Here is a 16,919-nt window from a genome sequence, read left to right on the forward strand (position 1 = left end):
ATTGTACACTTATAAATTTAAATCAACTCACATATATTGTACTTATCTAAAAATAATAATGATATCTCAATGTTCTATTGATTGGAAATTAAAGTTTTGGGATGAAATTTTGATATTTCCAATGATAGAAAATGCATTAAAATTGTGTTTTCTTCATTGGAACCTTCCTTTAAGAATTTATGCATTGGAACAAACAAAAGAAACTTTTAATGAAAATCAATGGTGGAAGCTTGTGATTACAATGTGGTGCACTCTTCAAGAGACTTCACAGGCCCTTCAACTTGTATTCATTGAGTGGTCATTTTCAAGTGTGGATTATACAGTTGTGAAGATTCCATCACTCATAACACTGGATACCTCGTCCAGGGTTCTCATATTCATTTTCCAAAAAATTAGGTAGAAACAAACACGGGTTTTTTATATTGGTTTTAAGAGTAGTTTTATATTGGTTTCTAAGTTTTTTCTGAGTCCCAAATTGTTAGGTTTTCTTTTAGTCCTATCTATTATAATGTGTGAAAGTCACGTTTAACAAGTTTCAATCAGAAAAAATACATCTACCAAAGTTTCAATGCACGGAAGCAGAGGAGTGTATTGAAAACATAAAATATTAATATAGTTTTATTTTAAAATAAGTAGATAATTAAAATAAAATATTAATACAATAAAAAAATGAAATTAATTTATTTAGATATTAATAATTGATTTTAGTGTATTTTTATTATGAAATATAATTCTTATATATTAAAATATTTTTTATCTATTATATTTATTAAATTTTTCACAAATTTTTCTTTTACTTCTAATTTTTTTTAATTCAAATAATCTCATTTTCATCTTTCTTTTCCCTCATATCTACTTATTTACACTTTCCTAAATACATTTTCTAATTTAAACACAAGTAGATGGAGAAAATGTTTCAAAATATATAAAATTGAAGTATTTTCATATTTTTAGGAAGGAAAATATGAGTTGATTTTCTTAATATAAAAAAAATAAGATTTATTATAAATTATATAATATTATGTCAATCAGGATTGTTATTGATTTTTTTCATAATAGTTATAAACTTTCTATATTTCAAGTTGTTTAAATTATATTTTTAATGTATGAATTTGATTTAGAGTCATATATTTTTTATTATTATCTTTCTTTTTGAATAACATTTTTATGAAAATATTTGATGTGTTTTCAGATGTGAACTTAACTAAGTGATGCTAAAATATTTAAAAAAGTTAATGTGAAAATATGTTTTCTTTTTTTAGATAAAAAATTGTTTTTATATATGTAGAACTCTGATTGATGTGAAATAATCTTTCACTTTCCACTTTGATTGTAATTACGAATTTCAACTTACAATGGAAAGGATAATTACAAAAGTATTATTAATATTATTTATTATATAATTTTATTTTGTCAAAAGTAACTTATAACTAAATGAAGTATCTTGTTGAAATTACAGTTTTGAAAGTAAGCTATTAAATCAATAAGTAAGAACAATATTAAAGCCATTAAATTTATCGTTGATAATATTTAAAAATCAATTATAAAATATTAGATATAACTATTTTGATCACTTCAGCTAATAATTATATTCATATCTTCTATTTAAATATGTAAAAATAATATCAACATCTTACGGGTTAATATATTGATCCTAATTTTTCATTCTGTTTTTTATTTTAAGATTTAAAAAGTTTTAATTTTTATAAATTATGGTCAATTTAGTCCTTTTTCTAGACGTCGTTTAAATTGTTAAAGGGGATGACGGTAACTGTCACATGTCACTTCATAATTTTTTGTTCAATTTTTTTTTAATTTTTTAAAAAGATTTAATTTTTTTAATTTTAAAAAAATTGTCCACGTGTAACAATGTGACACGTGATAATGTTAGTGTCACATGTCAAGTCAGTGTCACTATTACGTGTCAAGTTAGTATCCTTGCCATGTATCATGTAAAACCAGAAAAATTAAATAAATAAATAAATATTTATTTACAATAATTGTGGATTAGAAATATATCTAAAAGAATTATGTTGTTAAGTTATAATAAAGAATAATGGTAGCTTAAGTGGTTAAGAACGTTGTTTGTGTTAGGAGGTCTTGAGTTTGAATCTTACATATGTCATTAGTGTGATATTCTTTTTATTTATTTTATTGTGTACATCATGTATGAGCGTGGCTGAATTTTTAGAGCATCAAAAGGAGATCTAAGGAGAGTGTAGATGGTTAGTAAGGTGCTTGGTGTTAGAGGTAAAAGTTGAAGTTTTTTATGGGCAAAGAGAAGCATCTAGGAGGTCATCTTTAGCGAGAGCAAGGGTGGAGCAGCAGGAAAAGAGGTAAGGGGAGTTTTTTGTATCTTTAGCCATTTGACTTTTGTTTCCTTCATGAGCATGATGTTTGGTGCCCATGTGTTGCATAAAAAAAATTATATGTACGTGTTTGTATGGAGATAATTGAGGATGTATGGATGTTGGAAGCATAATTGGTTTTTTTTTTTGTGAAATTGCATGAGTGGGTAACGTATTTGGGGCTTGGGCATTTTCGTGGGTGGAGAAAATGAGGTTCTGCACATGAACCTCTGGTGGCTTTTTTGTATTTTGGGGTTCATTTGATCTCAAATTTGTAAAAATGGGTCCGTTGAATATTTTTTTTTTTGCAAAATAGGGTTAAGTTGTCAGAGTGGAGGACGACATTACAGGTGAAGTCGTCCTCCACCCTGCCGGTTTCCCTTTTTTATTTTAAAAATGTGAAGTCGTATTATGAAAGACCGATTTATATTCACGTAAAAAAGTGAGGTCGTCTTCGTACATGACAACTTCACTTTTTAATTTTTTTTTAATTAAATACGATTTTTGTTAACGTTGCAGTTGCAGCTTTACATATAGGGGTGGCAAAATGGGCCAACTCGACCTGTTTTGGCCCAGCCCGCCTGTGGCCCGCCAAAACGGGTCGGGCTGACCCGCCACCAATAACCGAGCTGGATAATGTAACTCGTCTCGTCTTAGGGTGGGTTGGCAGGACGAGGGGGTGGCTCGCCTCTTTTTTTTTTGTAATTTTTTTTTAAATTTTTTTCAACTTTTTTTAACTTTTTTTAAATTTATTTTTATAAATCTATTATATATATATATATATATATATAATATAAAAAAGTATTATTTTTTAATTATTTTTAATTTTAAACATAAAAAAGTTAAAAAAAAATGGGTTGACGGGCCAGGGCGGGCTGGCCTGTTTTGGCCCACTAAACTAGCGGGCTAGGTGGATCGGGTTACAACGGGTAGGCGGGTTGAAAATTCCAACCCGGCCCACCCTTTTCTCGGTGGGCTGGCGAGCCTGGTCCATTTTGACATCCATATTTATATATAAAGCCCTTGAACCTGAACTGTGTCCTAAATGATTAGAAAGGCATTTAATTTCATTAATAAGTTTCCAGGCCATTATGGTTGGATATTTTTGTAAACCATTTCCATGAGTACACTCTATCATAGAGACAAAACATAAAACCACACTGTTATACAAAAAAAAAATATAAAACTTCAATGTTAAAAAAAAACTTAATAAAAAAAAAAACTGAAAAGAGAAGTCGTTATGTATAATGACGACTTCACTTTAATGTGAATAGAAATCGGCCTTTCATAGTATGACTTCACTTTTTTTTTTAAAAAAAGAAACTAGCTGGGTGGAAGACAACTTCACGTGTAATGTCATCCTCCATCCTAACGACTTGACCCTATTTTGCAAAAAAATATTCAACAGACCCATTTTTACAAATTTGACATCAAATGAACCCCAAAATACGAAAAAGCCACCTCTAGTGCACTGTCAGGCAGCAGTTTGGAATTGCCAAGCAGGGTTCGCTCTTGGTTGTTGCGTGATGGCACGTTGTGGTTTCTATTTGAATGTGCACCTTTGATTGTGTGCTATTAACATAAAAAGTGCTGAAGTGCTACTATTTTGGGGAGTTGGTGTATAAAGAAGTGTGTTATATGCATGATTGATGGTACTTAAGTGTTTCTCTTTTCCTTGGAGAAGCAAGATAAGGCAAGATAGCTTATAGGGCTTGGCATGAGGGATGGTTTTCAAGCCAAGCTTGTCCACAACCCTTGTGCTAGCTACATTGACACAACTTCCACTATCAATTATGAGGGAGCAAGTTTTGTTGTTGATTTGACACCTTGAGTGAAAAATATTTTCTCTTTGGTTTTCAAATTCTTTGGGCACTTGGCCTAACATGCGCCTAACCACTAATAAACCTTCTTCATTGGGTTTGATTTCATCCTCACTTGAAGATTAGGAAGAAGTGTGGAAGGAAGAACTTTTAGGGGAGGGAGGAGAAGAATGCTCACTTTCAACCTCTCCTTTTGGGTTCAAGATCATGTTCCTTTTTGTTGGACAATTTGAAGCAATATGACCATATCCCAAACATTTAAAACATTTTATGGAACTAGTTCTTGAACCTTGGGAAGAGTTTGGATTTTCATGGGAAACTTTAGGCGCACTTGACCTAGGTGGGTGGTCTTTGGAAGATGTTTTCTCATCCTTTCTTTCTTTTCCTTTCCAAGTCCTAGAGTAGTAGTCATTGTAAAGAGTACTCTTCTTGGCCTCTTGTTTCTTTTTCAATTGAATTTCAACTTTTAGGGCCAAGTGTAAAATTTTATCAAGAGTAGAGTATTCATACAATTCATCTACATCTTGAACTTCTGTTTTAAACCCACTCACAAATCTAGCAACCTTTTCTTCTTCACTTTCAAATTGGAGTCCTACTTTGAGAAGCGTGGACTCCATCATTTTGTAATATTCATCCACACACATGGACCCTTGTTGAAGCCTTTGGAGCTTCAATAGAGCTCCCTCCTATAGTAAGAAGGAACAAATCTAACGTGCATCAAATTTTTAATGTCCATCCAAGAAGTCACGGGTGGCTCTTGGTTAATTTTGTCCATACACAATTGATGTCACCATGTCATGGCATAATCCTCAAATTCTAAGACTACGAAATCTACTTGCTCTTGATCACTAACTAAATGAATGTTAAAAATTTGGTCCACTTTTTGCTCCCATTCAATGTAGATGTTTGGATCATTCTTTCCTTTGAACTTTGGAATTTTGATTTGTGGAGGTTGTCTTTGTGGGAGTTGATTGCGCCTTCCCCACCATCATGGTCGTGCGTTCTTCTTCTTCCACCATAGCTTGAATCCTCGGAAGAAGATCTCCTTCTTCTCCTTTCATCTTCTCTAAGTTCAAGCCTTTGAATGTGTTTTTGAAGCAAAATCTCACTTTGTCTCCTATCCGCCCTCAATTAGTTTCTCTCTTACTAACCTCCATTTCACGTAGGATGTTGGCAAGGGTGATTTGTTCATTTTCTTGGACCATAGGAGTCACCATGGGAGGAGAATAAGGTGAAGTCGATTCCTCCTCCTCTTCTACCTCCAAGTTTGGTTCCATATTCATGTTTCCTACACCAAAACTCAAAAAGCTGAGACAAGAAAGAGGTTAGGGAAGAGAAGCAAGTTAAAATCGAGACCAAGTGTGGTCTTCAAATGCACCCAAGTGTTTTTGGTCACACTTCCAAAGCACACAAGCAAGGCTAACACTCAAATCCTTCCAAACAAGTGAAAGACACCTTAAATTGATGAAAACCTTTCAAAAGCAAGACAAGTGACTCGACTACAACACTCTAGAAAAGCAAGAAAATGAAAACAATTAAGACAAACAAAGATTACCTAAAGACAAGCAAACAAAACTTAAAAACAAGAAAGTTAAACTTATAAGGAAATTTGTTTTAAAGACAAAACTTGAAAAAGACTAAAGCAAGAAAAATCACTTTTAAAGACTCCATAGAAAGCATTTGAACAAGCCAAGATTATACCTCAAATTACGCATACACCAAGAAAGGTCATAACTCATGTAAAAAGGTGGAACTAATTTGCCAACATCACCCAAAATCCAAGCATAAAATTTGGTAGCATAACACCTAGTAAAAATTGCCAAATGGAATCACCAAACAACATAAAAGCTCTCGGCCAAATAGGTTTTTGCCATGGAAAAAACTTTTTCTTTTCAAAACTAGGTGCTTAAGATGATGAGAAGGATATTTTAGGGTGTCTTGAACACATAGTTCCTTAAAAATTAGGTCAAAATCAATTTCAAGGAGCATACAACAATACAAGGCATAAATCTCATGCAATAAGCATATGACAAGAAAACTCAAATAAGCATATGACAAGAGACTCAAACGTAGCTAGGAACATTTTAAGAAGACTTTCAACATGTGAAGAAAAAAAAATTGGCATGGTAACAACTAGAATGCTGTCGGTTTTTAAGCAAGGAAAACCATACACTTTATATTCTCACTTCAAACAAGCACATACATCAAAAGATGAGTTTTTGGATACATAAACTCTTGTGGAGTGGGAAGAAAATGTGCACACCACTTGAACAAGCCAAAACCGAGAGGTCTCCAAGCCAAGAAAGCCACCAAAACAAAGGTTAGCACAAGAAAAACACCATATTTAAGATAACTTGAGCTCTAGATACCAAATGATGAAGGATTATCTTGTTTCCTTTTAGATTTACGAATATGGTGAAGTTGTTTAAGAAAGCTTTTCGAAAATTCCCACTAGACATTAAGATAGTAAGTTATCTAGATGTGAAGGTTCATTTCTCAAGCTCATAAAAGGTAAGAGAGAGTTGGATTCAAGTTCAAGTAGCACACGGTTTTAACAAAACTTAGAGAACAAAAATGAAAGAAGAAACAAATAAAATGGAAAGCATAGAATGTGGTGCAATGGAGGAAGCATGCCACTCATAGGGGGGATCTAAGTCAACCAAACCCTAGAGATGAGTGAATGGTGCCGCCACTTGCAAGCAAGATAAGGCAAAGGTGAGTCTCACTTCATGGAAGGAAAGCTCACGAAAATTTAGTGGTTGAAACACAAGGTTTATAACATCAAAATGATCAACCATTTTACAAGACAAGGAGCCCCCTTTAAATAAAAGTCCATAGGGGACCTTTAGCAAAAACACAAACATGAAAGGGATTAACTAGCAAACCCTAATTCCTAGGCTAGGAATGTCACACGGCCAAAATGAGAGGCATTGATTGGTGGATGCATTTCCATGAGGATTTTATGCCAAAAAGGGAAGGAGATCAAGTAGCTTTCAAAGGAATCATCCAAAATGGCAAAAGGAGACAAGATACATGTCTACTTTTGCTTTTACTTTATGCTTTTTTGCTTTTCTCTCTCCTCCACATCATCCACATGCTCCAATCACCATGCGCCACCTAGCATGCTCTACTTTCTTTAATTGCCTACAAAAACAAGACAAACAAAGATTAGCATGTTGGTTTAAGTTAAGTTAATCTTGGTCAAAGGTTAGCTTTAGTCAAAGTCAACAAGTCAACCAAAATAAGTCAACTAAAAACCAACTTAACCTTGTGCTTGGATGGAGCATTTCAACAATGCTTAGAAATTAAAATGCTTTGTATTTGAATTGCTTGCAATTAAATTCCATTTATTTTTTAAATAATTCATTTGGATAAGGAAATTAAAATACCTTACATTTCAATTTTTTGTTTGGAAAAAAAATTGAATTTATTGTGAGATAAAATTTAATTTTAACAATATTTATTTTAGATTTAATTATGTTTTGAGTTCATGATAAATTTGGAAACTCGACGATCAAGAAGGGCCTGACAACACGGACGGGTCTGACGACCCAAACGGGCCCGACGACCTAGACGGGCCAACGACCTGGACGGGTCCGACGACTCGGACGGGCCTTCCAAACCGTCGGGCCCGTCTGGATTGTCGGGCTCGTCCGGATAGTTTAACCCGTCTGAGTCGTCGGGCCCATCTGTGTTGTTGGGACCGTCCATGTCGTCGGGACCGTCCATGTCGTCGGGTCCGTCTAGATTGTCGAGCTTGACGGTTTGGAAGGGTTCGTCCGGATTGTCGGGCCCGTCCAGGTCGTCCTACCTGTCTAGGTTGTCGGACCCGTTCGGGTCGTTGGGCCCGAAGGTTTGGAAGGGCCCATTCGGGTCGTCGGGTAGTCCGGGTCATTCGAGGTCGTCAGGCCCATCTGGATCGTCGGGCCCGTTTGGGCCGTCAGACCCGTATGGATTGTCGGGCCCGTTAAATCATTGGTCTTGTCTGGATAGTCTGCGTCGTCCGAGTCATCGGGCCATTTTGGGTCGTCGGACTCGTTCTGGTCGTAAGGCCCATTCAGGTCATCGGGCCCATTCGGGTCAACAGACTGGCCTGTTTGAATCATCGAGCCCATTCAGGTCGTTGAACCCATCTGGTTCGTCGGGGCCATTTGGGTTGTCGAGCCCGTCTGGATCGTCGAGTCCATTCGGGTCATTGGATCCGTCTAGGTCGTCGGACCAGTCTGGATCGTTGAGCCCATTCAGGTTGTCGGACCCGTTTGAATCGTCGGTCCCGTTTGTGTCATCGGGCCTACCAAAGAGTCTAGAATGTGAGGTTGAGTGAGAAGAATTTCAAATTTCACCTATTTTGAGGGTATTTGAATTTCTACTAATTTAGCTTATTGAAATCCCTAAAAAAAATGCTTGCATTTGAAATGCTTTTTAATTTCTGTATCCAAACAAAGCATTTCATTACAAAGAAATCTAAATTCTTCAAAAAAATGAATTACTTCATTAAAATACTCTATCCAAACACACTCTAAGGGAATTCAAACTAAAGTAATGGAAAACAAAGATAAAGGTGATGGAATAGAAGACTCTCCTCTAGACATGCTTCTAGTGATCCTTCTTGAGGGTGCTTCTATGGAGGTATCATGGTTGGTCACGCCTTCATCATAGTGTATGCACTGTTTTTTTGGTGTGAGAGGATTGAAGGGACTATATCATGAGATAAGGATTTAATTGGTCATGTGGATATGAATTAAAAAGTGATATAGGTTGGGAAAGCTAGGAAGGATATGAGATGGTTGGTAAGCTTGTGCATGGTTTCGATGCTTGGTATGTGTGAAACAGATGCATTATTCATGAAAAAATGTTGTTTTTCGTATTTTCGCGCAATAGGGATTGTCGGGCGTTGGCTACTTTCCGCCAAGCCCTGAGTCTCGGGTTTGGGTTCCACCGAGCAATGGTTTCCTACCGCCGAGCGTCGAGTCTTGGGTTTTGGTTCTGCTGGGCACCAAGCTCTAGTCGTCGGGCAACTACAATTTTTCTGGTCTGCACAGTTTTCATAAAATTGCGTTTCTCCGATTCGTTAACCGTCTGAGTTAACTAAATTTTTGACACCTGATCTATAACATGTTGTTCTTTAGTTTGAATTGTGTGTTCATAACTGAATTATATAGGAAATTTTTATCACCAATCCTTCGTTTTTCCTTAGCAATAATGCTGGTAATAAACTTGTTCATTGTAATGCAGTACCAATATTCAGTTGTGTTATCTCAACCTTCTCAAGGAATTATGGGCTTAATTGCAACCGCACTGAATTAATGAAAAATATTCCATTAGTTATTCCATACTTTTCCTTTTCTCCAATTTTGATTTTAATAGTTCGTAGGTTGAAATGGAAATTTGATGAACAGATAGTAAGCTACGCAAGTAAAATATGGTTAGAATTTTTCTTGTCTTATGACTTTTTTTGCACATTTTGGCTTCTGAATTTGTTTAACTCTAATTCTTAAACTGACATGTTAATAATTTGTGATGAGTTTTACTTGTTGGGACTGATGGTCCTAGAATGACAACATGCAGTGGTTTTAGTGACAATGAATAGGATAGCTAGTTGGCACTTCAATGGTGTGTCATAGTATTAAAAAGGCATATGATGATGATTGTCCCCCACATAATAGTGTTTTCTATGTAAGATAAACTTCTTAAAATGAAAAATCATGAGATAAAAGAGATAAAATTTACCACTCTACTTTTCTAATATTTTATTGTGTGGACAATGATAATCGTACCATTCTGAAAATATGTAGAGAACTATTATAGTTTGTTAAAAACATTGATATTTTTTCCTTCACATTTTCTAATTTGTAAAAGCTTATAATATTTTTTTATGAAAATATTAAATTCTTTTTTCCCACCAAGAAAGTTGGATAGCCACAAGTTTATGAATGATCACTATTCATAACAAGGAGATACAAAAACATCTAAAAGAAAAGGAATTAAGTCCAGAAGAAACTCTTGTATAACCTAAGCAATAGTTTTGTGTCTACATCAGAAAACACACATATGTCAAAGAAAACCCAAATGCTTGCAGGTTCACTAGAGTTTATTTATTGGTGTGATCAGCTATAAGCCTCTCAAATCTTCTGAATGATAATATCAACATCATATTCTGGTTCCACAAGCATTCTAAATGTTGGAGAATGCCTATAATTAGGAGACAGAGTGAAGCTAAACCTGGAGATGATCAGGGCTAGCACAACCTTCAATTCAACCATTGCCATGTTCTTTCCCAAGCACATGCGAGGACCCAACCCAAATGGCACATAAGCTTGTGGATACTTGCAGGCCTTGGACACTCCCTCACTGAACCTTTCTGGTTTAAACTCATTAACATCTGCTCCCCAATTTTCAGGATCTCTGTGCAGGGTTGGGATCAGATTCCACAAACAAACACCCTTAGGAACATCCAGGTTTCCAATTTGGATATCTTCAAATGCTTCCCTTGACACAAAGGCTGCTGTCGGGTATAAACGTAGCACTTCTTGAATCACCATACCCAGCTGTTAACAGCCACCAACCACAGAGAAAATGGTTCATAAGTTCACCAAAATATGTGAAATCAAATGGGATTTGAGCCAAGGTAACTCCTTCCCTTAGGGATAGAGTATGCATACATGGAAGAAGAAAATGGTTATTTCACATAAAGGGAAATGGATGTTAAAAAATTTAGCATATCATTAAGGTTATGTTCAAATGTTGTCTTGTGTTTATCGATTTCTTGTTACACAATAAATAGGTGCATGGCAAAAAATAAGGCCAGGTATTAATAGTCTTTGTCTGATAGAAGTTAAAATGTTGATATAAAAAATCACTGGAATCTATTCAATACTTGTTCATATCGAGAGAAATATAAAATTTAACATGATTTGTATATGAAAAAGCTCAATCTCCTTGCAGAGTATGACATGGTGCAGTTGATAGATATTAAGCATGTGATTATGAATTTTACCAAGTTTATGTGAAAGAACATGCATCTAATGAGAGAAATCAACTCCTTAATTTCAATACTTGTAAAAATGAATCTTTGACTTTTGGAAAAAAGATAACCCATGTTCACTCAGCTCAAAGAAATTATAAGTATGTACAAATAAGGCAAGCAATTTCATAAAATTACGACATGCAAGACTAATTATATGGTTTCTGCAAACCAAAGGGTATACCGTTTTCAACAGAGGGAGAGATTCTGAATCTGGTATACCATTGGGGCAATGTTCAGCCACCTCAGCCCTTATACGAGACTGCCACTCTTGGTGCAAACCAAGAAACATCAAACACCAGCAGGCTGATACAGCAGTGGTTTCATGACCAGCAAAGTAAATGTTTTTGCAGTTATCCACAATGAACCGTTTAGAAAAGTCCTTCCCCAGACTCGGATCATTCGTGGCTGCTTCCAACAGTAACTGCATCAAATCCTTCTCTGATGCGGATGCCTCTGAGCATTCTCTCTTACGATTCTCCACTACATCCCATATCAGTGACTCTATCTCTTTCTCCAAATCCGCTATCTCATCTTTCTTCTTTGACCAGAATTTCAGTTTCTCACTGCCATTAATTAATAATCAATAAGCTTTTAAGCCAAAATTATACTCACCATTCGTAGTGACTTTTTTATGTGCATGTATAAAGCTTTTAAGACATGCTCAAGGTTATATATAGATTATAGATAAAAATAATCAGCATTCTACGATGCTTTTTTATGTGTCACTCTTACAATTCTGCAGATATATGTGTATGAAGAATTGTACTGTAAGATATGTGTATGAAGAATTGTACTGTAAGATAGTAAAATTTTAAAGGGTAAAATGCGTTTTAGTTCTCAAATTTTGGTTCTAACGTTATAAAAATAGTGGTTTTGTTGGGTTTCCCATGTTTATAAAAATAGTGGTTTTGGTAGGTTTCCCATGTTTGAAATGCGTAACCTTGTACACTTCATTTTGACATGACAAAAGAATAGGATCTACCACATTTTAGAAATACAAGAACCAAATTCACTGTTCTTAAAATGTAAGAACTAGAACTAATTTCTACCAAATCATTGAGTGACTTAAAACTGATTTTATCCCTTTTAGAATAATACAAGATTGGCATACCGAAGACCGCCGAGGCCAAAAATGAAGCCACTTTGCTTGAACATGACCTTCTGCATGCTTCTAAGCTTGGAAAAGACTTCCTTTCCCTTGGAATAAGAATGGCCAAAGCAAACCCTTGAAATAACATCAGCTGATAAACCTCTCAGATCTTTATCCACTTTAATTTCAGCTTTGCCACCTCCTTGACTCTCAATAGTTTGCTCCCATTTCAGTAGTAATGGTTGCGTTGACTCAATAATTAAGTCCACCATACCCTGCAATACATAGTCATGAACTTCATTGTCTTACCAACAATCATTTACTAACCACAAAATTAGTCCCAGAGCGAAAAGATTTAATTCGTTAGTCCCACAAAATTACAGAAGTGGGATACTTTAGTCCTTCAATCATTTTGTCTCGCCTCAAATTTTATCCTAAAAACTTAATTCAGATGAATGAGAAAACTAAAGCATCTTCCATCTATAATAATTAAATAGTTAATTTTTCTTAGGAATTGATATCTCATATACTTTTGTAAGAACCAGTTGAACATTTATTATATCTTTTAGCTGAAAATATAAACTGAAAAAAAAAAAGAGTAAATAGACAAGGGGTGGTGGTATAAGGTATTGACAGATAGTTAAAAATTTATACATACCTTAACTTTGTCCATGAAGAATTCAGCTGCAACAAGTTTCCTCTGCTGTGACCAACTGATACCATTGGCTCTCATAATGCCATTGCCAAGCATAGGTTCAAGTTTTTTTGTTAAGTAAGTAGGCTTACCCAAAACCAAATTCATAAACCGATTCATTTCTGTTACTAGGTCCGGTTGAGTAATGTACAGGTGCTGCTTCATCCCTGTGGAGTAAGTGTACAGTCGACCTGCAAGACCAGATATTCATGTCTCCTGATTATTAACTGTTAGAATAGATGCACAATGCAAGCCCTTATTTACAACTTGTGATCATAATACTATAATAATAGAGAGACTTATGTTAGTTTTTTTACATAGTCCCCATTTATTTAACATCACATTTTTACTTTTGGATTCTCAACTAGCAGCAAGTGAAGAATTCTCTTGTTTTCTGCAAGACAAGACTGCAAGTGGTGAAATAAGGAAGGATATATTCTTTTTCTACTTTTTTTTTTTTCATCTAACACATAAAATGAAAATACTAAAATTATATGTAGATTAATTCAGAACATTTTTACAATGTTTAATCACAATGCTTAATTACTTGAAAAAAGATTGCAAAGGATATCAGTGGTGGAACTTCATGCAATATGTTGTGGATGCCAAAATTTTGGTTAAGTTATTCTTTGGTCAATTTTTTTGTCTAAAAATATCATATTGGTCCTCTAGTGTTTTTCAGTTTCAATTTGGTCTCGATTTTATAAAAATCAATGCAATTTTATCTTTTCGTTAAATTTTTTAAAGCGGAACCATAATTTTCCATCAAAATTGATACTACAATTATGCCAATTATACACCCACAAAGCAAATCATTCACAACTTCAATTTTGATGAAAAATTCTTGATTTGATTTAATAAATTTAACGAAAAATGACAAAATTACATAATTTTTTAAAATTGGGACCAAATTGAGATTAAAAAAAAAAAACTAGATGACCAACTTAATATTTTTGAACAAAAATAGGAACCAAAAGAATAATCCTAATATTTTTATATAAACTAGTCAAAACATTGTATTTAGTTTTTTATGATAATAAAAAATAATAAAATTACAATTATTATTATTATAATTATAAAATTAGATATAAATAATTTTTATAATTTTAGTATAATTAATTTTCATTTATAATGATTGAATTTTAAAAAATAAAAAATGATTAAATTAAACAAATAACCATTTAAAAATAATATTAATAAAATAATTATTTTAATTTAAAAAATGTTTAAAAGATTAAATTGAAAAATAAATGTGAAAAAGAAAAACTTTTTCTTATGTATAAATATAAATGTGTAAATATTTATTAAAATATTAAATTTGAAAAAATTTATTTAAAATCATATATTAAACTATATAAATGTAAGAAAAAAAAAATTGGAGCATGACCCTACTTCCAACCTTGTTCCGCCATTGAAGGATATATTCCTTCTCTTGGTGGCCATCATGTATTATTTTAAAGTGTCAAGATCATACTTTAGAAAAATATCTGTTTTTTCTCTGTCATCTCATCACAATCCCAAATTGCTAAGTATGAACAGAATAAAGACTATGGTATGGAAGAATGTTCGAAAAGACTGATGTCATATCAAGAACTCATCCAACTCAGTACCACCAAATGTATAAACACAGGGCTTTCTGTGACCTTGTTTCCCCACTAAAGAAGATAACAAGGCAAAAATTACAGAAACGTGATACCAGACCAAGTATTATTAAAACCCGTGCTCCAGCAGAAGTGCACAGTTAGGCAACATAAGCACTTAGCTTGTCTGTAAAAATTAATAACCTGTATCTAAATATTGGTAGGCCAATTGTTCTATATAAAATACTTTTAGATCATTAAAACAGTGAATACATTTGTTTTTGAATACCTATTACAAGAAAGAGTAAGAAGATAAAATGAACTGAGAGAAAGTGTAAGAGTTTTTAAAGAAGTTACATGAAAAAGATTCTATGAAGGTGTAAGTCCATAAGTTAGTATATGAAAGAAACGACTATGTTTTTCTTGTATTTTCTTTGTTAACGAATATATTTGTTGAAAGAGGATCCAAATCTAAAACCATGCAGAAATTTTAAACAGATTTCAAAGTGGCCAACATCATCAGCACCAGATTTGTTTACATATTATCTTGAGAAATGGTTAAGATTAATGAACACCAAGTAGAAGGAGAGGAAGAGAAGATTACCATATTGTTTCCTCCAGTGCTCAAAATAGGGGAAGAGAGTTGCAGTGTAGTCATGAGCCACATACTGATCAGAACCTTTGGAGGTTGAAATAGAAGGTTTGGCTAGGGTAGCAGCCTGAGCTTGAATTCTCTGCATATCAGGCACATTTCCATGCAGAAAGGAAGGTGGAGGCCCTTTTATTCCTTGCATTTGTATCCTCTTTCTCACCCTTTGAGACTCAAGCCATAAACTTCCATACACATAGAGTATCCAGCTCAGAACCCCCACAACAGCAACTGAAAAAACCAGTTTCATCTCAACAAAAACCTCCTCCATCTCTACCTTCCTCTCTGTTGCTTTTTCCTTTCACTCTTGTGATTTAAATAGCACAAGCACACCCCCACAGAGAGAGAGTGTGCTCAGCGCATAACATATTATATTATATATTAGTATGTCAATGAGCAAAAGCTGGTTATTTTGTCCTGTTGTGCAGTGTTGTTATATATAGAGAGAGAGGAAATGAAAAGTTGAAGTATTAAATATATTTTATAATTTATATATTTAAATAAATTTATAACAATAAATAAACTATTAATTAGAAGTTAAAGATAAATTGATAAAATAATAAATGATGATGTAGTTTTTCCTGCACATTTATTTTACTGTGATATGAGTTTCTTTCCTCTCCACAAAATTCATCTTCACAAATATTTCTCTTCCTCTCTTCCTATCAATGCATTTCTGGAAACAAACACATCTAATAAACATGGAGATGAGGTCTCTGAAAGCATATAGATCCTTAAACATGGAGAAGAGGGTGGAAAAGAAGAGAGAGAAGTGACATAAGGATTCAGCACAGTAAAAGGTGATGAAAGATTCTATAATTGAGATTGGGTTATGAAATCCCTAGGTAAGTGTACAAAGAAGTGAAGGAGTAGGACTACGATAGGAGGAGCCAATGACATATGCTAAAGATTTATATATCTATGACAGGAACGAATGTATGTAATATGATGATACCATATCATATTATAGTGCATATACGTATTATATATATATATATTTATTTATTTATTTACGTTAGAGATTAAAAAAAATATTTTAAAATTTATATAGTCATTATTTTTTTTCTTTTTCTCCATGTTCATGCTCCTTTGAGCTTGAAAGCTAAAGAGAAACCGACTATGTTAAGTAGAGACATCCTTCCTTACCGTTATTTGTTTTTCTCACGATAAGATTTTGACGATTATTTTAGTTCAAGAATAAAAAATGATATATTTTGAAGAAGGCAAAATTATTTAATGTTGTTGCTGTGTTCTATGACAAATACTGTCTTATGATCATTTTTTGTGTGCCCAAATAAGAAGTCCTGCGCCTCTGTCTCTTCTTCAGTTGGTCACTTTGGCGGTCGAATAAATTAGTTTTGAGTTCTTCTAGTATTTTTTTTTTTTCAGAGATTCTGCACCATAATAATATTTATTTTATATATTATTTTAGATTTAAGTTTGAATACCAAGATAGAATTTATTTGGAAAATTTAATATATTTGTTTTCTTTTTAATTTCACAGCCTTAATTTTCTTTACGTATTAATCAAGTCTTAATTATGTTTAGTATATGAAATGGTATAACTAATTAAACATCAATATAAATATTATTTAATATATTTAAAAAAATATTAGAGTTAGATTAAATAAATTATATTTGTTTATCTTTAAAATTTAAAAATTAAGAAAAAATAAATATATTTTAATTTTACGTTAAGAATTAAAAATTA

At 33.5% G+C, this 16,919-nt stretch overlaps 1 protein-coding gene across 1 annotated transcript; it reads right to left on the reverse strand.

The window, feature by feature from the left end:
* Positions 1–10,152: 10,152 nt before the first annotated feature.
* On the reverse strand, positions 10,153–15,609 carry LOC114163910 (cytochrome P450 714A1-like). Its single transcript, XM_028048297.2, has 5 exons — positions 15,164–15,609; positions 12,944–13,170; positions 12,307–12,560; positions 11,377–11,758; positions 10,153–10,716 (listed from the first exon to the last, which is right to left on the reverse strand). The coding sequence occupies exons 1-5, from the start codon at positions 15,477–15,479 to the stop codon at positions 10,291–10,293; spliced, it is 1,605 nt and encodes a 534-aa protein (XP_027904098.2). The 5' UTR covers positions 15,480–15,609; the 3' UTR covers positions 10,153–10,290.
* Positions 15,610–16,919: the final 1,310 nt, after the last annotated feature.

Source organism: Vigna unguiculata, chromosome 9, assembly GCF_037176805.1.
Source record: "Vigna unguiculata cultivar grain cowpea cultivar isolate G323 ecotype 2 chromosome 9, ASM3717680v1, whole genome shotgun sequence".
NCBI lineage: Eukaryota > Viridiplantae > Streptophyta > Magnoliopsida > Fabales > Fabaceae > Vigna > Vigna unguiculata.

Coding starts and splice junctions, on each gene's coding strand:
- LOC114163910 (XM_028048297.2), bottom strand. CDS start 15,479: ATGGAGGAGGTTTTTGTTGAGATGAAACTGGTTTTTTCAGTTGCTGTT. Junction 12,561..12,943: donor TCTTCATGGACAAAGTTAAG/GTATGTATAAAT, acceptor TATGTATTGCAG/GGTATGGTGGACTTAATTAT. Junction 10,717..11,376: donor CTCTCCCTCTGTTGAAAACG/GTATACCCTTTG, acceptor GGCTGTTAACAG/CTGGGTATGGTGATTCAAGA.